This window comes from Mus musculus, chromosome 14 (assembly GCF_000001635.26).
Source record: "Mus musculus strain C57BL/6J chromosome 14, GRCm38.p6 C57BL/6J".
Lineage (NCBI taxonomy): Eukaryota > Metazoa > Chordata > Mammalia > Rodentia > Muridae > Mus > Mus musculus.
The window spans coordinates 76,413,055-76,436,903 of NC_000080.6; the positions used below are offsets into that span (position 1 = coordinate 76,413,055).

The 23,849-nt window shown below is 46.5% G+C and overlaps 1 protein-coding gene across 17 annotated transcripts in view; it reads left to right on the forward strand.

Annotated features, from left to right (window-relative positions):
* Positions 1-1,906: 1,906 nt before the first annotated feature.
* Tsc22d1 (TSC22 domain family, member 1) overlaps positions 1,907-23,849 on the forward strand; it is a 92,805-nt gene continuing 70,862 nt past the window's right edge. For 11 of the 17 annotated variants that reach the window (XR_003950835.1, XR_001781104.2, XR_001781105.2 and 8 more), the window contains exons 1-2: positions 2,577-2,663; positions 2,822-5,955. Coding sequence is in view for 10 of the 17 variants with exons in the window: in XM_017315942.2 (XP_017171431.1) it covers positions 3,029-5,955 (2,927 nt within the window). In the remaining 7 variants the exon portion in view is untranslated. Of the gene's footprint in view, positions 2,664-2,766; positions 5,956-23,849 lie in introns of those variants that run through there. The other 6 variants (XR_003950837.1, XM_006518803.4, NM_001310646.1 and 3 more) reach the window with 5 other exon arrangements.

The following is a 23,849-nucleotide window of genomic DNA, read 5'->3' on the forward strand; positions in this document are numbered from 1 at the left end:
TTTATGTTTTTCAAAATGACTTATCATAATCTATTACTTCCAGAATTTGTGAGCACATACTTTTTACCTAGCAGAGAATTCTATATTAGGAAGTGGACAGGCTGGTGAAGGCTTGTAATTACAACGCTCCAGAACCTAAAGGCGGGGTACAGTGAGTTGAAGGTTACTCTTCCATCTCTATTGAGACCCTCAACTCATTTAAAAAAATCAAAATAATGTGAATTTCACCTGTTTTGTAGGGGACATGTATGAGGTGGCACGTGTGAGAGTTTGGTACAGACCAGATAAAGGATGCCAAGATGTCAACAGTATATAGGTGACATTCAAACTCTTAATGTACAGAATGAGGGGTGTTAAACTGCTGGTAACAGTTTTTGGTTTTCTGTTTGTTGGGTGTTATCCTTCAGAAACGAAATTGGTGATTTCCCGAGTCAGAGGTCTCTCTTCTGATCAATTTGTATCCCTGAAACCTAAACTAGAACAGAAACAAACCGCTCTCAAACAACCCTTTTCACCTCAGCTTAAAAAATTTCCTGGGTGAGATTTACATTCTTGGTTAGAAGCAAAGCCCTGCTTTGAGAGGTTTTGACATGTAATACTTCGGAGGCAGCTAACAGAAAATTGTCTCCAAGCAAACCTACCTAAATCCATGAAATCTAGTTTTAGTTAAAAAGAAAAAAGGGGGGGGGCACTTTACCAGTCTTTTTGCTTTTCTAGCCCTAAAAGGCATTCTTTACAAATTTCCTTTAAATTCCACTAAAACCAAGCCCTAACCTTTTACCTCTCTAAGGGCCACAGCAAGGACACAAAGACAATAAATGGCTGGAGGGAAGCTCCACCTGTTGGTTGGTTAGCTGGCAGGGCCGGCTAGCTTCTTCCCACCCGATAAGGAAGGACAGCAAGGATCACTCCCTTTTGTAAGAGCCTTCCCTTGGAGGGGCTTGGGAGATTCCCTGCAAACATCCGTGCCACATGCTAGCAGTCTCGACCCTGCCCGTCGAAGGGCGAGGGACCGCGTGGCAACTACCACCGCTCTGCACAAAAGGTACCACTGCTGTGGGGGAAGACACCCGATTCTATCGGGGCATCCCCGGAAGGGGCGAGGGCGGTGCGGGTCGAGGGGGAGGCCAGGTTGCTGCTTGGAGAAGGAGGAGGAGGAGGGTTCCGCCACGCGCCGAGGAAGAAAGCCTGACTCATGTCGTGGCAGCAGCGGAGGGCTCCTGGGAGCTGCAACTCGTGATGCTGCTGTTGCTGAGGAGAAAAGCCTCATTACCCGTTCCGCAGGCCGGGGCGGGGGAGCCACCGCCCCAGGGCGCGCACACCCGAGACCTAGCGCTCCGCACCCGCCTCGCCGCCGGGGTCCGCGTGGGAGACAGCAGCGGACACGCCTAACCTGCGCGCACGCGCGCGGCGTGGTTCCCCCCCCCCCTCCCAGCCCCACCCCAGCCTCTCCACGCGACCCGGATTCGCTCGCTCGCGCGCCCGAGTGCCCCACCCCCCACCGCCCTCCGGCGTCGGCGACTCCGCCGGCCTTCGGTAATTTCCGTGGGAGACGGAGCCGAGAGCTCGGCGCGGACCGAAGACAGGCCACCTCCCCTGGTCAGACCCGGCTTTATGTCTGCAGCGCCGGCGCGCACGCGCAGACGCCATCTTCCCTCCTCTCCTCCACGACCCCTCCCCCCTGCCACCTCCTCCTCCTCCTTCTCCTCGGTCAGAGCTCGACCCTCCTCCTCTCGCGCTGGGGCGCTGGTCCCTCCTCTCTTGATGCCGCGAGAGACCAGGGGATACGGAGCAGCCCGAGAAGAGCACTAGTAACAACCATCACAGCCCCCTCCTCGCCCGACGCCCTCCCACTCCCCCGCCCCGCGCCGCCACCGACCAACCCCACCTCTCATTTCTTTGAACGGCGTCGGCTGCAGCCGCTGCACCAGCCCCGTCTGGCCGCCACCGCCGCGAAAAGGAGCCACCGCCGCCCGCGGCCCCCTCCCTCCCTCTCTCCCTCCCTCCCGGTCGCGGGAGCAGCTCGGTGCCGAACCAGCCGGCGGGCCGAGAAGAGGACGCGAGCTCGCCCCTCCGCTCCCGCGCACGTCCCGCCGCCCGCCGGAGCAGCCCGGGCGCCGGCGCCCTTCCTCTCCGAGGACGTGTGGCGAGCCGAGCGCCTGCCCCGAGGGAGGAAAATGCTCGGGCTCCATGGCTGCCAGTGATGGAGCGGTCCCTGGGCTCCCGCTGCTGCTGCCGCCACCGCCGCCGCCGCCGCGCCCCGGCCGCGCTCCGCGAGGATCCGGCGTCTCTGCGCGCCCGCCCGCGCCTCGTTGCTGGGCTCACCGTACCGGGCGCCCCGCCACCGCCCCGCTCGCAGCCGCGCCGCCCGGGCCCCAGCCGCGGCCAGCCTTTCCTCCCGGAGCAGCCGTCGCGAGCCCAGGGGGTTTGAGAGGGGCCGCGGGCCGTGGGGGGAGGCCCGAGCGGGGCCGGCCGCGCCGGCAGGGGAGGTTGGAGCGACGCTGAGCTCAGGGCTCGCCGGCGGCCGCGGCGCCGGGGGTGGCGAGGGCCGGGGCGACCGCTCGCTCCGCGCTGCCTCGGTGCAGGACGAGCGGAGGGGCTTTTGCAGCGGCCGTCGCCGCGGGAGGAGGGGGTTGAGCTGGCTCCGGAGTTGGCCAAAGAAGGTGGGCATTTCTCGCTTCTCCTCGCCTCCCCCGCCCCCTCCTGGGCTCCCCTCCCTCCCGCCCCGCACCCCACGTGAAGCGGAATATAAAGGGGGGTGTGTGACTGGAGGGGGAAGTGAATGGCGAAGGACTGAAGGGGTCCCCCTTCGGTTCCCCAGCCACCTGGTTCACCCGGTTCATCCTCCCTTCCCGAAGTTAGCCCTCGAAGGCACGAGCAGCCGGCGCCTTCGGCAGAGGAGGAGGAGGAGGAGGGATCGCGTCGGGCGGAGCTTCAGGTCCTGTTCGTCTCTCCGGCTTCTCCATACAAAGATTACGGTGCAGAAGGAAATTGCACTTGCCTCCTCCGCCCCCCGGTACCCAGCACAATGCACCAGCCGCCGGAGTCCACCGCCGCGGCGGCCGCTGCTGCAGACATTAGTGCTAGGAAGATGGCGCACCCGGCAATGTTCCCTCGAAGGGGCAGCGGTGGTGGCAGCGCCTCTGCTCTCAATGCAGCAGGTACGGGCGTCAGTGGTGCTGCTCCATCTTCTGAAGATTTTCCTCCTCCTTCGCTGCTCCAGCCGCCGCCTCCTGCTGCATCTTCCACGCAGGGACCCCAGCCTCCGCCTCCACAAAGCCTGAACCTCCTCTCGCAGGCTCAGCTGCAGGGACAGCCTCTTGCGCCAGGCGGAACTCAGATGAAAAAGAAAAGTGGCTTCCAGATAACTAGCGTTACTCCGGCTCAGATCTCTGCCAGCATCAGCTCCAACAACAGCATCGCGGAGGACACCGAGAGCTACGACGATCTGGATGAGTCGCACACGGAAGATCTCTCCTCTTCCGAGATCCTCGACGTCTCCCTTTCCAGGGCCACTGACTTAGGTGAGCCTGAACGAAGCTCCTCAGAGGAGACTCTGAATAACTTCCAGGAAGCTGAGACACCTGGGGCAGTCTCTCCTAACCAGCCCCACCTTCCTCAGCCTCATTTGCCTCACCTTCCACAACAGAACGTTGTGATCAATGGGAATGCCCATCCCCACCACCTCCATCATCACCATCACCCTCATCATGGGCACCACCTTCACCATGGGCACCATCATTCATCACATGCTGCTGTGGCCGGTCCATCCATTCCCGGAGGGCCACCCTCGAGCCCAGTGTCCAGGAAACTCTCTACAACTGGAAGTTCTGATGGTGGTGTGCCAGTCGCACCTCCTCCTGCAGTACCATCGAGTGGCTTACCAGCATCAGTGATGACGAACATCCGTACTCCAAGTACTACAGGAAGCCTAGGTATAAATTCGGTTACTGGCACGAGCGCTACGAATAATGTTAACATTGCTGCTGTGGGTAGTTTCAGTCCCAGTGTGACGAACAGCGTGCATGGTAATGCTAATATAAATACAAGCAATATCCCTAATGCTGCTAGCATAAGTGGTGGGCCTGGAGTTACCAGTGTTGTTAATTCGAGTATCTTGAGTGGCATGGGCAATGGTACCGTTTCTTCCTCTCCTGTTGCTAACAGTGTCCTTAATGCAGCTGCAGGTATCACTGTGGGAGTGGTTTCCAGTCAGCAGCAGCAGCAGCAGCAGCAGCAACCAACAGTTAACACATCGAGGTTCAGGGTTGTGAAGTTAGACTCTACTTCTGAACCCTTTAAAAAAGGTCGATGGACTTGCACAGAATTCTATGAGAAGGAAAACGCTGTGCCAGCTACAGAAGGCGTGGCCGTCAATAAAGTGGTGGAGACGGTGAAGCAAACCCCCACGGAAGCATCGTCCTCGGAGAGGGAGAGCACTAGTGGGAGTTCTGTGAGCAGTAGTGTGAGCACACTGAGTCACTACACGGAGAGTGTGGGAAGTGGAGAGATGATGGGAGCCCCGGCTGTGGTGGCGCCGCAGCAGCCGCCGCTACCACCAGCGCCTCCAGGTCTTCAAGGTGTGGCTCTCCAACAGCTAGAGTTCAGTAGCCCTGCTCCACAGAGTATTGCGGCGGTTAGTATGCCACAGAGTATTTCTCAGTCACAGATGTCACAAGTACAGTTACAGCCTCAAGAGTTGAGCTTTCAGCAGAAGCAGACTCTTCAGCCTGTCCCTCTGCAAGCCACCATGAGTGCCGCAACTGGTATCCAGCCTTCCCCTGTCAGCGTGGTCGGCATCACGGCGGCTGTAGGTCAGCAGCCTTCTGTTTCCAGCCTGGCTCAACCGCAGCTGCCATATTCTCAGACAGCTCCTCCCGTGCAAACTCCTCTTCCAGGGGCACCACCCCAGCAGTTACAATATGGGCAGCAGCAACCAATGGTTCCTGCGCAGATAGCCCCAGGCCATGGCCAGCCAGTGACTCAAAATCCAACTTCAGAGTATGTGCAGCAGCAGCAGCAGCCAATATTTCAAGCAGCATTGTCCTCTGGGCAGTCCAGTTCCACGGGCACGGGGGCAGGAATATCAGTGATTCCTGTGGCTCAGGCACAGGGGATCCAGCTGCCAGGGCAGCCCACAGCAGTACAAACACAACCTGCAGGGGCGGCTGGGCAGCCCATTGGCCAGGCTCAAACAGCAGTGTCCACTGTACCAACTGGCGGTCAGATTGCAAGTATCGGTCAACAGGCAAACATACCCACTGCAGTACAGCAGCCCTCTACCCAAGTTACACCTTCAGTTATTCAGCAAGGTGCTCCTCCATCTTCACAAGTAGTCCTACCTGCTCCAACCGGGATCATTCATCAGGGAGTTCAAACCCGTGCTTCAAGCCTTCCACAACAATTGGTCATTGCACCCCAGAGTACCTTGGTAACTGTGCCTCCCCAGCCACAGGGAGTAGAAACCGTGGCCCAAGGGGTTGTTTCCCAGCAGTTGCCCACAGGCAGTCCTCTGCCCTCTGCTAGCACTATTTCTGTTACAAATCAGGTTAGTTCAGCCGCTCCTTCTGGAATGCCTTCTGTCCCAACAAACTTAGTTCCACCACAGAATATAGCACAACCCCCAGCCACCCAAAATGGCAGTTTGGTTCAAAGTGTTAGTCAATCTCCCTTGATAGCCACTAACATAAATTTGCCTTTGGCACAACAGATACCACTAAGTTCTACTCAGTTCTCTACACAATCATTAGCTCAGGCCATTGGAAGCCAAATGGAAGATGCCAGGCGCCCAGCGGAGCCCTCCTTAGGCGGCTTACCTCAGACTATGAGTGGTGACAGTGGGGGAATGTCAGCAGTTTCAGATGGGAGTAGCAGCAGCCTAGCAGCCCCTGCTTCTCTCTTCCCGTTGAAGGTGCTACCGCTGACAACACCCCTGGTGGATGGCGAGGACGAGAGGTAAGATCACGTGCTTCTGCAGCCATCGGGCAGTTCCAAGTTAATCTCTCAAGTAGCAATACAATACGTGTGGGTGCAGTTAGTCTGAAGATATATATATACACACATATATATGTACATATATACACACATATACATATATACATATGTATATATACCTACACCTTTTCGTTTGCATGTGAGAAGTGCATATTCATGGTAAGTTTCCCAGAGGAAGAATGTCACGGAATGGTTTCAGAGTGGTTGGGAGGCAGACTAGGTTATGACAGTAATGTTCACGGTAGTTATAAAGTGTAAGTGTATATGCCAAATAGACTTGGGGCTACCAGGTAGCTTTTATTAGTTATAAAGTGCTTTTGAGAAGATTATGAAAAGCGGCTTACCTTTTGTTACCCCACGAAATAGTTAAAGCTATTCTTTGGAGCTACTAGAATCTTTATGGTGATTTCTTGTTGGGGGTGTGGTTGCCACGTCTGTTCTTGCGGTACAGCCCTTTTCTTTCCTAGTATGTTTGATCTCACGCTGTGAAAGATACAGTTACCTGCTTGCCCTCCTAAGGCACTGTGGGAAAGATGACCTAATCTGGGTGATATAGGCTGCCCTCAGACTGTTGTTAGCTTCTGTAAACTCTGTCGGAACAGAAGAGGAATGTGCGCCTTAAAGCGTATTTTCCAAGGGCAGAATACCTACATTTATCCTTGGTAGTCAGTAATGCTGTACAGTCTTGTCTTCTGATAGTAGATAAAAGTGGTAGCCATTTTAAAGAGTGAGGTCAGTCTTACAAGGGCTGATTTTATACTGGTTATCTGTCCCACCTGTTTTCTCTTCTCGCCAAAAGACAGACAGGCTAAAAGGCAGTATTAGGCCAGCATTTTTTTTTTTTCCAATTATGCTGGAAATAATATGCTAAATCACACTTGTGAGTCAGACTGTGAACTTTGATTTTATATTACTTTAAGATTCTTTCTTTTTTTTTTTTTTAAAAAAAGGAAAGTTCTTTTTGCAAGTTTGCCAGTATATATAAACAGAGAAGTATAGTAGTTGTAAAAAGACTTCTTTTTCACTGAAGTTTTGAAAAAACATTTAAGATAGTTAATTATTTTAGGATTTTTTTTTTGAGATATTTGACATTAAACTTTCAACTATTCTAGTTGAAACATTTATATTCTATTTGTATATTTGTGGGTTTACTTTGAAAAACTGAAAATGTTGCAAAAGAGTTTTATAAAGAGAAAACAAGGCCATGTGTTCTGGTGAAGTTTTCACTATTTTTTTCCCAAGTCATTTAACATTGAAACAGGTGAAAATACTTTTTTAGTTTTTTTGTTTTTCTAATAGTCATATACTTAAATTTTGTTACTAACTAAATGTAGTCCTTACCCTCCTACAAAAGTACCTCACAAGATGGACTGTTTCGTGCAATTATAACTATTGTTCAACCTTTAATTTTATCTTTATCATTCTGATCCTCACCTGTAATTTTAGTTTAAGGAACTATTTACTCTAATTTTTTTGTTTCCTAAACCAAAAGGGTGTGAACTGAGTGAAGTTCCTTGTTAAAATAACTATATAATACAGATGTCAACCTAAGATGTGAAAGACAGATGACATAGAGACATGACATTACCACACACTGGTAACAAACCTGGGAAGGTTTTCTTAATTACTGTCTGTGAGCTCCTGGGAGGGCTTCCTCCTTTGTTTTTCCTCCTGTTGGTAGGGAGATGGCAGGCCTGGGAAGACCTGCTGTCCACAGTTAAGTCAGAGGATACTGCACACTGGTTTTTATCCGTAGAGTGAATCCCAGTGTGAGAGTGCAGAGCAGTTTCCTAAACAGATGCGTAGTGACTGAGGTCAAGGCGGGTCAGGAGTCACTGGGGTAGAGCTGTGTTCCAGGGAAGCACTGGGAAGCAATTGTCTGCAGTAACCAACGGAAGCAGTCCTCAGACGGTCTTTGAACTTTATTACAAGTTTGTGTCAGTTGACATCAGAGTTGAGTCATCAAGAGTGGACACACTGTTTGCCAGGTGTCCAAGTTCTCTAAGGTCGGAGTGTCGTCCTCCCCCCTCCCCCTCAAGGAGCATGCTGGACCAACCATCCAGGTCTAGTTTTAATTGTGATTTATTACAGATTGTTTTTATCTCATTGTAGTTTGATTTAAAAAAAAAAACTTAAATTTGCCCTTGGGAGATAATTGGGAAATACCTAGGAGAGGCAAAAGTGAACCAACCTTAGAGCTACTGCCTGTCCTCCGTGCCAGCCTGTGTCACCTGCATCCTTCAGGCTTTGTCACCATTGATATCCTTTGGAAGAAAGGGTTGTGCCCTCATTTCATTTTATGACCCAGGAAGTAATGTTAGCATGGAAATGTTTGGTGGCAGAAGAGAGAGATTATCCTTGAGTAAATATTGCGATATACTCTATATATTGTGATATACTCTATATATTGCGATATACTCTAGCACTTTAGATGTAAATGCTCAGTCAGACACGTGGAAAGTGCTTTCAGTTGTGCACTTACCAACTGTAATACTCAGAGGAGACTATAAACATTACAGATACGGGGATGGAAGATTATGTGACTTATTTTTTTAAAAGGCCATTTTATTATAACGATCTTGATGTCTTAGCCTTTAATGTGAACTTCACGTTTGCAGGAACAGGAAGATAGTTATTTTACTATAATGTTCTGTACTTGTTAGCACAGTGTTATGTGAAATTCTTGTTTATAAGCAAAGCTCAGATGTTCCCTCTGAAAGATTGTTCTTCCCCAGGGGGTATTTCCTTAGCACATTTTACTGTCTCTATTTAAGTACTGTATATTTGGTGATAATTATGTTTACCAGTCTTTCCCACAAGGGCAGGAACAAAAAAAAAATTTTTTTTTTAAACAAACTTAGCAGATCTTTTTCTGTTTTTCCTATCAAGGCACAGTTCCTATTGTCTGTCATCTTAACCACATCATTAGAAATGCAGGTGTTATAATTTATGTAATAGAATGAAATGAGCAATATGACTTCGCTAGCTTCTTGCTCCTTAAGGTGAAATGATGCCAGCATTCTAAATAGTGTCTGTTTTATAGTAAGTCCTTAAATTATACAGGAATGAGTGGGCTTTTTAAAAAATGTTTACTTTTGTGTTTCATGCATGTATGTGATTATGAAGTCAGGAGTCAACTTCAGTTGTCTTCCTCAACTGTGTCCACTTTATTTTTTGAGATTCCTTCTCATTAGATTGGAGCTCACTGTGTCGGCTGGGCTGGCTTGCCAGTGAGCTTCAGGAATACTTACACCTGTCTGTAGTTCCTCGGGGCTGAGATTAGAAGCATCTGCCTCTGTCAGGCTTTTATGTGGGTTCTGGGGTCCAAACTCAGGTTCACAGGCTCTGTAGCAAGCACCTCCCATCTTGTAAGATGGGAGAGTGAGCCTTCTCCCCAGCCTGGAAATCAGGGGTTTCTTACAGAAAAAGGAACCACACTTGTTTTGCTTATCTACTGGGAGTGGTAGGACGGATCAATTAAAATAATGTAAAACACCAAATACCTTTTAATGGTTTTTGTATTGACCAGTAGCCCTGGCTGGCCTTGAACTCACAGAGATCAGCCTGCTTCTGCCTCCCCAGTGCTTCCGGGGTCAGAGGTGTGTGTTCACCATCACGCCTGACAGGAAGTATTTATTTTTTAGATGTACAATTTAAAGAATAAAAGTCTACCTCCCACCTCCTTCCTTTTCAGATCTCCTTCCTAGAATCCCTTTAATTTTGTGTAGATGGTTCGTCTTTGACAAGCCTGTCTTACTCCCGGTTGGCCAACAGTGTGCCGGTCAGGAGCAGCTCAGAAGGCAGACCGCCCAGCCTTGTCTCCTCTGTCCTCTGCTCCTTTCCTAGGACTTCAGGGGGGTTGTTTGGTTTGCTTGTGCCTCAGTTCCCTCATTTGAAAACAATGAAGGCGATAGCAGTTCTCACAGAATCAGGTAAATTAAATTGAATTTAGAAGACTCTCTGAACTTAACTCATTGTGTCCCTAAGAGTTTATCAAATAAGAACTATCCTTACTTTGTGTTCTTAAATTTCTCAGATAAAAATGGACCTGCCTGTTGGTTGTCCTTGTTCCGGGAGTTTCTCCCAACTGCTATGTCACTCTTGAATATTCATAAGCCTTGTAAAAGATCATTCCTTTTTCTGTCCACAGTACAGTGTCCAGTGGCTGGCCTGCTACCCCCTCCGTCCCCAGATACTTGGTGTATTGGAAGGGGTGGGTCCCCCTCTTAAGAATTTCTTCATCCTGTTTCTCCTGGTCTCCAAGTTGTGTGTGCTTTGGTCTCCGCCTGGATAGAGGCCTTCCTCAGCTCTCTGGTGATTGTGTGCTTGCATGTCAGTGCCAGAGGACCGGAGAGCTACTTAGAACATTTGTTGTGGTTGTTCTTAGCGTGGAACTTGGCTTGGGGTCAGCGTCAGTGGCTGGAGTGTATGGTCCCCATTTATATTGCATTTAGTCACCGCTTTTCACGAATGGTCCGTATTACCTGCCCCTCAGCCTTAACATCGGGGTATTGACTCGGCCTTTCTCTAGGAAGTCGAGTGTCACTCTGGCCACCGTGGTGGCCTGTCACCTAGGCTCGCTACTCATTGCTCTTGGATTCTCTCACTCCTCCAGTGGTCCATCTTCGTTTCCACAGCCAGTGTTGACATCATTCGTGATTTGCTTGCTGTTTTTAAATGGTGTCAGCTCACCTTTACACTCGGTTGACTTCTGAGCTTGGGTTGAGGGTGACAGGTCGCAAACCTTGTCTTACAGCTTCACTGACACCACTGACTCCACTGACTCAAGCTTCCATACTGCTTTTGAGAATTCTAGAGCCGTTTTGGTTTCTTAGGCCTTATGTGGCCTTAGTGTCTTTCCTCTCTTTCATTCTCCTCCCTTCCTCTCTCTCCTCATTTTTAAAAATCTATGAAAGCTTTTAAAGTTTGCTTCCAGTGGTGACTTGTGTTCGTGGTGGGAGGGTGGTTCTGCTTCTCTTCATGAAGTTTTGCTGTGTGCTATTTCATCCTGTAAAGTTTGGGGTACTGAGTTTGAACCCAGGGCCTCTCATAGACTTGGCAAAGGATCTGCCAGGTGAACTACATCCCAGAATTTTCTCCTCAAACTTATTTGCATAATGGGCCTTTCTGGCTGGTCTGATTTCCTTGGTTTCTATTTCTGCTCCGTTTTTCTTATGTTTAATTTCCAAGAGCTTTGTTGTTTTTGATCTTTGCCCTTTTTTTTTTAAAGCTGTGTACCGCTCCATTTTAATTTAGCAGAGCTTTTTCTTAGCTCCGTGAACATGTTAGATTTGTTTTATGACAGGGTTTCTCTGTGTAGTCCAGGCTGGCCTTGAACTTGCCATTATCCAGCCCTGCCTCTGTGTAGATGTTGTCGTGTGTCATCACGCTTAGCTCTTTAAAAGTTTCCTTTGTGTTCAGTCTGCTTTTTCCAGGTTTCATTTTCTTCTGTACCTGGGTCTGTATCTTTCATGTTCTATTCCCTTCCTTTAAACAGTTGGCAGTTGTGTGCAAGGTAGGAGATGGAAGTGTTGGGTACAGGTTCTCAACAGAGCTTTTGTCGGCCATTGATGGCCCCAATAGCTGGTACCCTGACTGGGCTGTTTGACTAGGGGTCGGGATATCTTCGTACTTGATTAGCTATGGTAAGAAGGAGTGCCTAGGCAGAAAGGCGTGTCCACAGGGGCTGCAGGGAGCAGAGGAGTGAAAAGTCTTGGGAGCCTTGGGTCCCCAGCAGGCCTTCATTCAGCCATGTTCCACTCTCCCCGCTTGCCTTCTGCTGAGCTTCGCCCACTCGTCTTGGCTTCACAAGGCCCCTCTCAGCCTGCAGACTTGGCCCTTGGGGAAGGAGCAGGCCTGAGAGCTGCTTACACCTGCCTTCCTCAGAGCCTCCATGCCTACAGTGGCTCTGGCTGCCAGTTCCTGGGCCTTTGGGGCTTTGTGAAGTTTAAGTTGGGATGTTTTTGGCTTTCTCCACTGTTTACCTAATCTGATTGTTTTTATTACTGTTTGCGAAGTCAGCCGTCCACTTTCCAGCATCCAGAGTTGTATTACTATTGTCTTTTCATGGCCTGTTTTTTTTTTTTTAAATAGGCTTCATTTTTATATCTTTCCTTTTATTTATTTGAGATAGGGCCTCAAAAATTCACTTTAACAGCAAAAGAATAGATATTGTTTCTTGTCTAGAAATTTAAATTTGAGACTTGAAACTGAAAAGCCCCGGTCTGGAGTCACAGTGGGAGCCTTGTTCCTTGGGTTCGATCGTTACCATCAAGGCTGGATGTCATGGCAGAACGTGTGCTTGTTTCTCATCCTTGCTTGTGAGGTCACATTCTCCTTGCTTAGCAGAGACAAGTCTTTCACAGCAGTTCTCCTGCCTCAGCCTTCCAGATGCAGGAATTCCTGGTCAGGCCTACCACACACAGCTCATTCAAAGGAAGGTACAGGAGAAGAAAAAAAACAAGCCCTTCTTCCCTATATTGTAAACAGTGGGTGTGATCTCACAGACAGATACCTTTTTCCTTCCGCCATTTCTTCCTTCCCAGTCCTCCTGACCGCAAAGTCGTCTCTGCTGCCTTCTGCTGGCCGACCGACCTCCCACCTGCATCACTCTGGCTGACTGCGACACCCTTCTTTGTTTTTTATTTCTAGTTTTTATTTTTTTGTTCTTTTGTTTCCCACTTTTCTTGCTATTCTGTGTTGGTCTTTTTGAGATTATTCTCTGCCAGACTATCAATGTCAGCTTTCCTCGGCCTTTCTGATTCTCACAGGCTGCTCGGTGTTTTAGTACTGGCTGGGCCCAAACTTGAGTTGAGGCAGCCACCCTGCTTCAGCCTCCCTGGTGCTGGGCTCACAGGCACGAGCTGCTCTGCCTACGGAGGGAGCGCCTGTCTTCCCCAGTGGTCAACCTAACTAACGCTTGCTGTCCTCATTTTGGAGACTCACTATTTTACTTTAGACACTAAGATGGCATTCTTCATCTCCTTTTCCTCTCCGGCTCCATGCTGACTGTAAAACCCCATCTTTCTTTTGTCTCCCATCTCGTCTCTGCTGGCACAGTTCCAGTCTGAGAGAAAACAGCCTTCACTCAGGGAAGTACCGCCTGTGGCAGCTCTCTGACCGAGCGATGCGCGCCCGCGCACACACACCCTGCCTTTCTCTGGTACGGTGCTGCAGCGCGAATGAAGCTGTTACTGTGGCAGTGTTGCCTGTCTGTAACGCACGTGCCCAGGTCCCCTGAGCCCTTCCCCTCTTGTGTAAGGTGATCCTTTTGTCTTGGCCGCTCCTGGCCTCCCGTCAGGCTCCATTTCCCTAGGAGAGGTTTATTTTGGCTCCTGGTTTTAGAAGGTTCTGTCCTGGTTGCTTGGCCCCATGCGCCTGGTGGTGGGAGCGAGCATGTGGCAAGGGCTCACTGTTCTTGGCAGACAAGAAGCAGATAAAAGGGAAAAGTAAAACGTTCGCTTCTCTCCGTGCTGGGCATGGCGCCTAGGGTCCCGTGCGTGCCAGGCAAGTGCCCCACGCTGCGCTCTGCCCAGGGCTTCCACTCCCACTGCTTCATTCCTAATGACACTTGATGACCTTTCAGGAACTTTCTCACCTGCCACCCATTCCTCTCTGGGCATTTGGACATGCAGTTCTTGAACATAAATGTGTCCAAGGTCACCTCCCCAACTCTTCCTTAAAGTTTAATTGTCCTTTCATTTTATTGTATTTTATTTTTCTTGTTTTGATCCAAGATATTGCTATGTAGCCTAGGCCAACCTTGAACTTAGCTGTGTAGCCCCAGCTGGCCTTGAATTTGTGATCTTCCTGCTTCAGCCTCCAGAGCCCTGGGATTACAGGTATGTACCACTACACCCCGCTAAACTGTTAACTTTTGGGAGGGCCTCTGACATACCAATATGAATTTAGGTTGTTTATTAAAACTAATTAAAAGCACCTTGTTATTTTTGTTTATAATACTTGTTATAATTTATTACTTGATGTGATTATCTGATAAAATTTTAACCTCTGTGAAGAGGGATGTTTGGAATCTACTCGTACCCAAAAACTATTTCAGTTTACAGAGATGGTGAAAGTCTGTTTAATGAAGAAAATCTACTCTTAATCATGGTGTAAGAACAGGGAAATCAGATGCAGCTTTTTAGAAGATAGAATTAAATTCCTTAGAGGCTGTCATGTGACGTCAGTTTTTTCCTTTGGTAGATGTGATTGAGACTTGCTTTTCGCTGCTTGTGAGTTGGCTGGGGTTTTTTTCTTTTTTCTTTTTTCCCTAAACAAGCACTGTGTTTTGTTTATTTTGTATTCTCTAAAGCTGTTAAAAATTCTTTTAACTTGAATGAAACAACAACAAAGAGCCCTCCATTTATTTTGTAATCGGAATAATCAGTATTTTTCCCACTTTTGACTGGCATAGTTATTTTCCATAAAATGTTTCTAAAATACCTAGGTATTATCTTGGAAATCCTTTGTAGTCAGCTATGTAAAAACAATCTTTGAGCTTGTAGAATGCTACTTGCTTCTGTTGAGGGGGTCTGTTTGTTTGTTTCCTCTAACCAGTTTGGTAAACATTTGCTTACAGTTTCTGTGATCTGTTTTGCTTGTGGCCATTATTAGTTGCCTGTTATTCAGAAGAGGAAAGTAGGGGCTCTTCAGAGGGGGAAAGAACCATGAAAGGGCTGGCAGTGGTCAGAACTCACAGTAGCATTAGTGACTATCTGTGTGTGTGTCTGAGAAGCATTGGGAGACAGATGAGGCCTCCGATTTTAAGGGTGGGCTACTGATGATGGTGATGATACCAGAAGCAGCACCCCCACCACCAGGAGGGGAAATGATGTAATCCAGGGATCACCAGAGGCTAGTCCAAGAGTGTCCCTTCATGTCTGTGAACCTGTCAGTGTTTGGCCTGGTTGCCTGTCACAGAACCACTTCGTGCTGACTGGGGAGACTTACTGTGACTTGGTTTCCTGACAGATCAGTGTTAGGCCGTGATGCATGCCGTGGCTTTGCTCATCCATGGATCCACGGAGCAGAGTAGCTCAGAGCTCTCTGTGGTTGAGACAGAAGAAAATAATGGCTTACTCTTCCAGGGCCCTCGAAGTTTTGCAGTAACACCTGACTGTCCGGTTTGGGGAATTCTTGATATCCCATGTACATTTCTGAGTATTCTTTGAATGACTTACAAATTCAGAATTGTTTGTTAGTAAAGACTTAATTCTCTCAATAGCTTATTCAGGTTATTTAGTTACTACCTTTTTTTTGTCTTTAGGCTTTCTTAGTGTGCCTATACATACTAACAAATAGTATATTGACTGGCTAGGAGTGCTTTGAAAGGATACTCAGAGTTGAAATGGTACTTACCCTTAAAATCGCCACATGATTATGGTGTATCTCAGTAGCAGCAGTGATAAGGGTACTTTCATGTAGTTTTTAATTTGTTTTTAATTAAGCACTTTGAGTTAGATTATGCCCTCTTGAGGCTCTGTCCTGCCTGGGAGTTGGTAGTTTCTGCCATATGTTGTGTGCTGTTCAGACTCCAATCACATCAGTGGTGGCGTTGGTGTAGAGTAGTGGAGAACCAGCACCACTGTTCTGAGTTGTCTGAGCACATGGGTGCTAGCTACTTAATCTTCTGAACATCTATTTTGGCTTCATATTTATCCCCATTTTACAGGTGAGGAAACTGAGGAGAGAGAGAGAAGCCTTTTATTCAGTATGGTGGGATCTGGGATTTGTGCATGGAATTCTTGTTTTAGGGGTTTGAATTTTGACTTTCTTCTCATGGTTGCAACAATGTAACTGACAGGAAACAGTGGGTGTGGGTGTGGATACAAATGCCACTACTCAGCCCACTTTCCAATTTCTAGTCACCAGGACCCCCACCTATGGAATGGGATCCCCCACATTTAGTTCATCCTAGAGACTGCTTCATGCCCAAAGATTTCACTTTGTGGTCCCTCTCCTTCTCAAGTTGAGCCATCCTGCTGTGGTGGCATGTGGTCAGGAGACTTCTGCTTTCTCAAAGAGTGTTGGGCGGCACTGGGGCAAAGGGCATTTTCTGTTACCACAGTAGAATTACTGACTAATAAAGATATTTTGATATAATAGAGGGCCCCTTAGTTTTTGATTTGCTGGGTTGAAAGGGGTGGCTATTTCAGGTATTGTCGTTATAAGCAAGTTTTGTGTTTAACTTGAGGCTCATTTCCTTGCTTGCTCTCTCTAGATAACCTGGTTGTATTGGTGACAGTTGTACACAGTTTCTTTTTGTTGAACACAGTCCGCTTTTGAAATGTACTTTATAAAGATGATGTTGGATGACTTTGCCTAGCAAATACAGTTTTAAAAATACGCTGCTAAGTGAACACTTTGCCCTGAGTGTTTATGTCGTTGGGCGTTTCTTAAGTATCCTTTGGGGGCAGAGATAATGAAGCTGGTGAGTGGACACAGCAGCTGTGGTGTGAGCTGACGTGCCCAGCCTGGTGTGAGGAGCCCAGCGATCTGCAACTCTCCCGGGCACCATCAGTGGGTGTTCCTCTCACAGCCTACCTGCATCTCTTAGAATCCATCACGGGCCATGTCTTTATGCTGTATTTAGTGGCGTGATGGTCAGGAGCTTCCATCAGATCTGCCCCTCTCTCCCCTTTCTCTCCTGCACTCGCCCCAGCTGCTCTTTACTGTTCTTGTCCTTCATGGAGACCCACCACACACTCCTCAGTTACTGTCTGAAGTTGAGTGTTCACATTGTTTACCTGCTAAAATCGCTAACATTTGGTTCCTAGCGAGTACTTCTTACAGTTCACGAGAGAACAGTGGATCTAGATCCAGGCCTCTCCTATCCTCGTGCCCTGTTGGATTAAGACTACTCCACATCCCAGACCTTTTAGCTTCTGAACTTTTGGCAGCTTGATGATAAATTCATAAGGGCCCATGGACACCTGAGAGGAAGACAGTGGACAGTGGTGGCTCCCATTGCTGTAGCTAACAGTTCCAAGTGTACTGCCTGGGCGTTAACTTGGAATTGTGGGAGTCTAGTCACAATTCAGAAGAGTAACTGGAGACACTCTTCTCTTCTTGTCTTCTCTTCTCTTTTCTTTTTCTTTTCTTTCTTTCTTTCTTTTTTTTTTTTTTTTTTTAGACAGGCTCTCACTGTGTAACCCTCACTTGTCTTGGAACTTACTATGTAGCCCAGGCTGTCCTAAATATCACAGAGCTCTATCTGCCTCTTGCCTCCCATGTCCAGGGAGACAGTTTTATGCCACGGAAGATGAGTAGATGGGACTGTCTGTTCTCAGTGCTAAGCTTACTGAGGGTGTCTGCCTTATGCTCAGCATAGCTTAACAGTTAAATAGGCTAAAAGCAGAAACCTTACTCTAACTAATTGAGTTGTAATAGCGTATTTATGACTCAGGTCTTTAATTTTTAGTTGTTGCAGCTTATGTTTGTTAATGAACTACAAAAGTGCTAATTTATATGAGTGATTAATAATGCAGTTTAAAAATGGAATTCATCATTTTCCTCCTTTCTGTTGGAATGCAAATTTCATTTGTTGTTGGAAAGGTTGCATTAGGAGTTGTTGTACTTAAGAGTTGTTGCAGAAGTTAGTCACGTTTTCTTTTGTTTTCGTGAATGAGCATTGGAGCTGTTGAAAGTGACAGCTGGGGTTTTTGGGGTGCAGTGAAGCCCAGAAATGAGGTGCTGGCTTAGGTCATCACTGGGTACTGATTGGACCCTGTCTGCTCCCTAATTCTCACTGTCACTAGTGGGAGGGAGTAGCTGCTGTGAAAGCTCGTCAGTTTACCTCTACGCGTGACCTTCCCAGACCTTCTGTCTCCGCGGGCCAGGCCACGAGTTAAGTGTGTGGAAGGTAAGGCTCCTTTTGGAATTTTTCTTAGTTTCAGTTATTTTTCAAGTTGTACTCAGAGTCTAAGCCCATGAGGCTTTACAGTGGCTTATTATAAATAGATCTAATATGTAAAACCAAAAGCTTTTAAGAATAGAGTCTACTCTCACAGAGCCAAGCTGTACTATATTTGAGCTTTTGAATATGAAACTTAAATCCCATTAGCACTGAGTCTACATACCATGAGTAGTGAATAACTGAGGTCTGAGTTAGAGGTTAAACACATCACTAGGAGATGAACAAACACCAGGGTGGGTGGTAAACCAGTAGAGAGGGTGGGAAGGAAAGATGCAGTTGTGACAGTTTTTGTGGAGTAACTTGGTACAGCCCACTCTCCAGGGATGCCCTCCCCTCGTTGCCTACACCTGGAGGTCTACCCATGGGGAGTGAAAATGACAGCAGCTAGCTTAAGGAGTTGTCTGTCAGTCTAGAAAGCTCTCTACAGGACTCTCCATAGAAATGTATTGTCTCAGAAATACCAAGTGCTTGCTTCATACATACCTAGTGTTTAGCAGAAGTGCTAATGATACAAGGAAGGGAAAGCCCATAAGATCTCCACAAGTCCTAAGCATCTTAGATCTTGGTGTCTTCCAAGTTAAGTATTTGCTCAATTGTTGTCCCATATATAGCACACATGACAGCTTTTGCATTCAAGTAATTGATCAACAAAGCTGTTCGTGCTGTCAGCATTCAATGATTTTATTGGAACATCAGTTTTAGCATCAGACCTGGTCGCTAGCCTTGTTTTTTCTACCTCTTTTTTTTTTTTTTTTTTTTAAAGATTTGTTTATTATATCTAAGTACACTGTAGCTGTCTTCAGATGCACCAGAAGAGGGCGTCAGATCTCATCATGGGTGGTTGTGAGCCATCATGTGGTTGCTGGGATTTGAACTCAGGACCTTCGGAAGAGCAGTCGGTGCTCTTAACCACTGAGCCATCTCTCCAGCCCGTTTTTCTACTTCTTAATTGACTTTTATAAACGAGTTAAACTTTGTTAGTCCAGTTTTCTTAGCTGTTCTGTGGGGGCTAGAATATAACCCTGGTACTGTTTGGGAAAATCAGAGGAGACTCTGTACATGGCTGGTGTCCCTAGTGTGCCGAGTAAGAAGGTTCCTTTATAGCATTGTAAATTAAAAGAAAGCTTGCCTACCAGGCTAAGACTTGTACATACTCCAGCCTTCTCAGCAAGTCATTCTGGGTCTTTGTGATGTTTGGTGTAGTTTGTATCGCCAGGGAGTGTACGGAAGAACTTGGCTTCAGAGTGGCTTCTTTCTCACTTCTACCAAGCATGATACAGATTGTCATTTTGTTAAAAACAAAACCAAAAAATGTATTCCATTCAGTGGGGACATCAGGGGCTGGTTGTTTTTCTGAATGCCATTCTGTGAGGACTGTCCTTTATCTGAGTATTTGATGAGTGCTTGGGCTAGCTAAGTTCACAGATGCAAAAGTTGTTACAAAACGTGCCTTCCTTTTTTTTTTTTTGTTTTGTTTCTAATGGAAGTGAAGGGGACTTAGGGATATTATACAGTGTCATGTGGCAATTTAACACTCCAAAGTAGAATCAGTTTCCAGATGACGGGATCTGAAACTCTGTAAAGATTGTTTTGGATGGCACAGTGCCCTGAAGACCATCTGTTCCGTTCTCAGCCCCATATGGGATGGCAACCATCTCAGTGAATGAGGCTGATCAATAAGGCGATGGATGACTCGGAATCGGGATTCTTCAATTCGGAGATCCATTGAGCTGGATTTGGAAGTTCTCTATAAACTTTCAAAATGAGGTTTGTTTTTGTTTTTGTTTTTGTTTTTTAAATAATACTAGTTTGTCACATGGGAAAAGGAAAGTTCTAGAGCCCAGTGGCTTTGCCAGATGGTTTTTGTGTGTTCTTGAGCCCGTTTCTCTTACATTTATTATCCTGCCATAACAATTGGAGATGTTTCCTATCTTATTTTTTCTAAGTATGCATTCATATTAGAAATGAAAGTTTGAATATCGCCACATGAGAGCACCACAGAGGTGTTTGCCAGATGCTCGGAACAGTGCTGCGTTGACACACACGCCCTCGCTCATCCAGCTGCCCCTGCCTTCGTAAACAGCTCAGTTATTAGGGATGGAGTCTGTATGTGGTAGGCACTCTATTCTTCAGGAAACCCAAATTAGGTTGCCAGAATCTAGCTAATACAAATGTTGCAATTTTGTTGTTTGATTTTTTTTTTTTTTTTTTTTTGAGACAGGTTCTTGCTCTGTAACCCGGCCATAGTACTTATATAGCTCAGACTATATATAAATAGTACTTGTTGTGTAGCCCAGGCTATCCTCCTGCAATGATCCTCCTGAGGCCGCCTCTGAGGGCAGGGATTATAGATTGAGCCACCATTCGAGGTTTAAAAAATCTCAAATTTCAAGGTAAAATTTGAAATTCTTTGTAGCCCAAGACATTTTTTTTTTGTTTGTTTTTAAGGTGAAAAATTTGCCATAGAAGATGTTTGTGAAGATAATGCTACTTAATATGGAGAGAGCTCTTGACTCTTCTGAGCTGCCATAAAACTGTGAAGTCAACTTAGGCTTTAAAGTATTTGCTGAACTCTAAATTTGAGGACAGAATGATTTTTTTTTTTTTTTAGTTTTTAGAAATACCACAATCTGGCATTACTTCTGAGTAGTAAGTAGTCAGTGACTTCCAAAATGTGTGAAGGATACTAGAGGAGTTTCATTTCATTAAAAAATTATTTTAATTGTGTGTATGTATATGTATATACACACATGTATTTGGGTGCAAGTACCTGAAGAGGCCAGAAGAGACTTCAAGCTCCCTGGAGCTGGAGTTCCAGGGGGTTACAGACCTCTGGCATAGGGCGCTGGGAGCTGGATTCGGATCCTCTCTAAGAAAGTTGCACGGCGCCATCCCTCCAGCCCCTCCCACCCCCGCTTCCTTCCTTCCTTCCTTCCTTTTTAATTTTATTTATGTTTGCAGTTGTTTTGCCTGCACAGTGTTTGTGCCTAGTTCTGTGGGATGCTGGAAGACAGTATTGGATCTTCCGAACTAGAGTTAGGCAGTTGTGAATCACCATGCGGTGTTGGGAACTAAGCCCCAGTCCTCGGGAAGAGCAGACAGTGCTCCTAACTGCTGAGCCATCGTCCTAGCACCTTGCTTTATTTCTCTGTGGAGATTTGGGTCGCTGGCTTGATAAATACAAAGAAAGTGGCACTGTCAAATGCACTGTGAACATAAGCAGTCTGTCTGTCTTTGGTTTTGCTTTTGTTTTTCAGACAGGATTTTCATATAGCCAAGGCTTTCTTCTGTTCGCCCTGTTTTTGTTTTCTCCTGATGGGACGGGATAGGAGTTTAGTAGCTGAGGAGTGCTGCTGCGGTCTGTCTGCCCCGTGCCTAGAACGGGAATTGCCTGCTCTACTTGCCCCATTACTGGAGTTGTCTCAGTGAAGGTGATGACCTGGGACAGCATCATGTATTCTGTTTCTTGTACTTCCTGTCTTGATTTAGCGTCTGACATCCTTGCCGCATCAGGGCCTTTTCAGTTGTATTCTTCATCTTCTTGTTGTTGTTGCTGGGTTTTGCCATAAATGGATAAAGATACTAAAGGAATTGATGTAATCAATGAAACATGAATATTACCTGTTGTCTTTTCTTATTCTGTGTATTCATACAGTGTACAACTTGGGGTCCTAGGATTAAAAGGAAAAAAAAAACAATGGAAGGGGTATTTTGTCTGAAAGTAACATATATTTCAGAGTCTCTTTGATGTTCTAAGAGCAAGGCCAGCAAAAGGAGCTTTGGGAGAGGGAAAAGGTAGGATAGCTCTAAAAATCGCAGCTGAGTAACTTGAGACTTACGATCACTCCGTGATGTGGGCAGGTCAAACAGACAGTTCTTTTTTTATTCTGTGAGAGTCAGGTTCAGGGATGATTGTGTCTTTCCTTTCCTCTGAGGCTGCCTTCGCTGTTGTCACAGCTAGCTGGCAGAACTTACCAGGTCTGTTTTCTGATTGCCCTTTGCCCTTCAGTCTGAGTAAGCTGACCACTTTAAATACATCATGTGTTAAGGATCGTCTCAGTTTCCATCTCTTACTTGATCCTGTACCTTAGTTCTTGTGAAGACACATTTGGTTAGTTACCTTTTAACAAAACTTGACATTTAAATCTAGTGATGGGACTTCAGTATCAATAACATTTTGAACATTACTTTTTCAAAAGGATGAAAAAAACCATAATGGAATTTTGTTAGATGGTGAGGGGGTTTTGTTGTCTGTTGGGTGGTTTGTTTGAGATGGGGTCTGACTCTGCAGACACACTGGCGTGGCAGGTAGTCTGGTTTGGTCTCATCTCCTGTCTGAACTCTGATACTGTGGATAAAGTTGTTTCCTTAAGAATTCAAGTTGAACTGTGTAGTGTCTACCTGTATGAAAGCCAGGAAACGCAGTCCTCTCTCACGGTTTTCTTGACTAGTGCACTTCATTTGGAAAACATTTACTGAATTATTTATTCAGCGTGCCACACACACTCCTAGGGCCTGGAGAGCAAAGATTCTGCATTTATTTAGGAAAATCAGTTTTCTTCTGATGACCAGCTGGGGCAGTTATGGACAGAGGAGTCTATGGGAAGTTCATTTTTTAAATGGGAGTTCTTTTAAACCAGGAAGTATCGGTGCTAGAAGGTAGATAAGAAAAAGATGCTATGGCAGGTGACCAAGTCTGCTGTCTGCTTTATAGTCTGCACACAGGTAAGCAAGCAGCAGGTTTAACTGGATCAGTGGCTGCAGAGACTTTAAGGGAGAATCCCATGTGTGGGCTAACTCAGACTGTTGTGTGGCACTAGCGCTAGAGAGGCAGAGAGGGAGACCAAGGCTGCCCTCAAAAGCAGCAACGAAAATGTGATTCAAGTGCGTTGTCTAAAAATAAGTAGGTTTAGCTTTCTCTTTTTCTTTGATGATGCATAAAACCAGTAAGCCGTATATCCTCATTTGATAATATAGTACTGAGGGCAAATTTTACAAATAGCTTCATTTGATAGACCTTTCCAAGGAATGCGTCTTTCTCAGTAGGATGTGTAAATGTATACAATGCTATCTCTATCTATCTTAGCGGCCCCACCCCCCCCCTTTTTTTTTATTTGAACGTAGCTGGATTTTCTGTGAGAATCTTCAGAAATGTAGACAGTTCCCGGGAGCACGGGTGCATTTGCTAGCCCGTGGCTACTGAGGCCACTCCCGTCCTTGTGTGACATCACTCCCGTCCTTGTGTTACATCACTCCCATCCTTGTGACATCACAGCGCGACAGAGTTTGTTACCTTTGGTTTGAAATTTATTCTCTAGTAACCAGGTCTTAGTCTTGCAGAAAACTTAGTTATGTCACACAGAGGACAGTGGGGCGAGGTGGTCTGCTGTGTACTGGTGAGATAACGCCGTTGATGCCCTTCACTTCACCACCCCATCTTGAAATTGTACATTTTTTCTGTATAAAATCATCAAATCTAACCAGAATTTTAACTTACAGTAAAAGGAACACCGCCTCCCTTGAATGATACCAAAGTAATTTTTATCTGGCGAAATCTACGTGTTTATTGGTTGTTGAGTCAGAGCATGCAGCAGGCCTGGTGCTGAGGACAGAATACAGGACTAGCTGAGAGAAGGGGGACTTTGAGGAGCTTGAATTGAACTTGCTCTGTAACTGAATGCAAAGATTTTAAGGTTCTCTTTCTTTGGCTTTTGCTGTTTTCAAGCTAAGATGGCTGTGTTTTTAACATGCATTCTTGAAGGTGTGAAAAATAAAGGTTTTGAAGTGATTACTTTAGAGCTCCTGCTGAAGTTGTGAACTTAACCTAATGTTCAAAATGGCTCTTCACCTTTTCCAGTTTCCATCCAGCTCTGGGTTATGATTGGTCATTATTTGATAATTGGGGGGGGGGGGGGGGTAGGACTGGGAAAATTGGAAA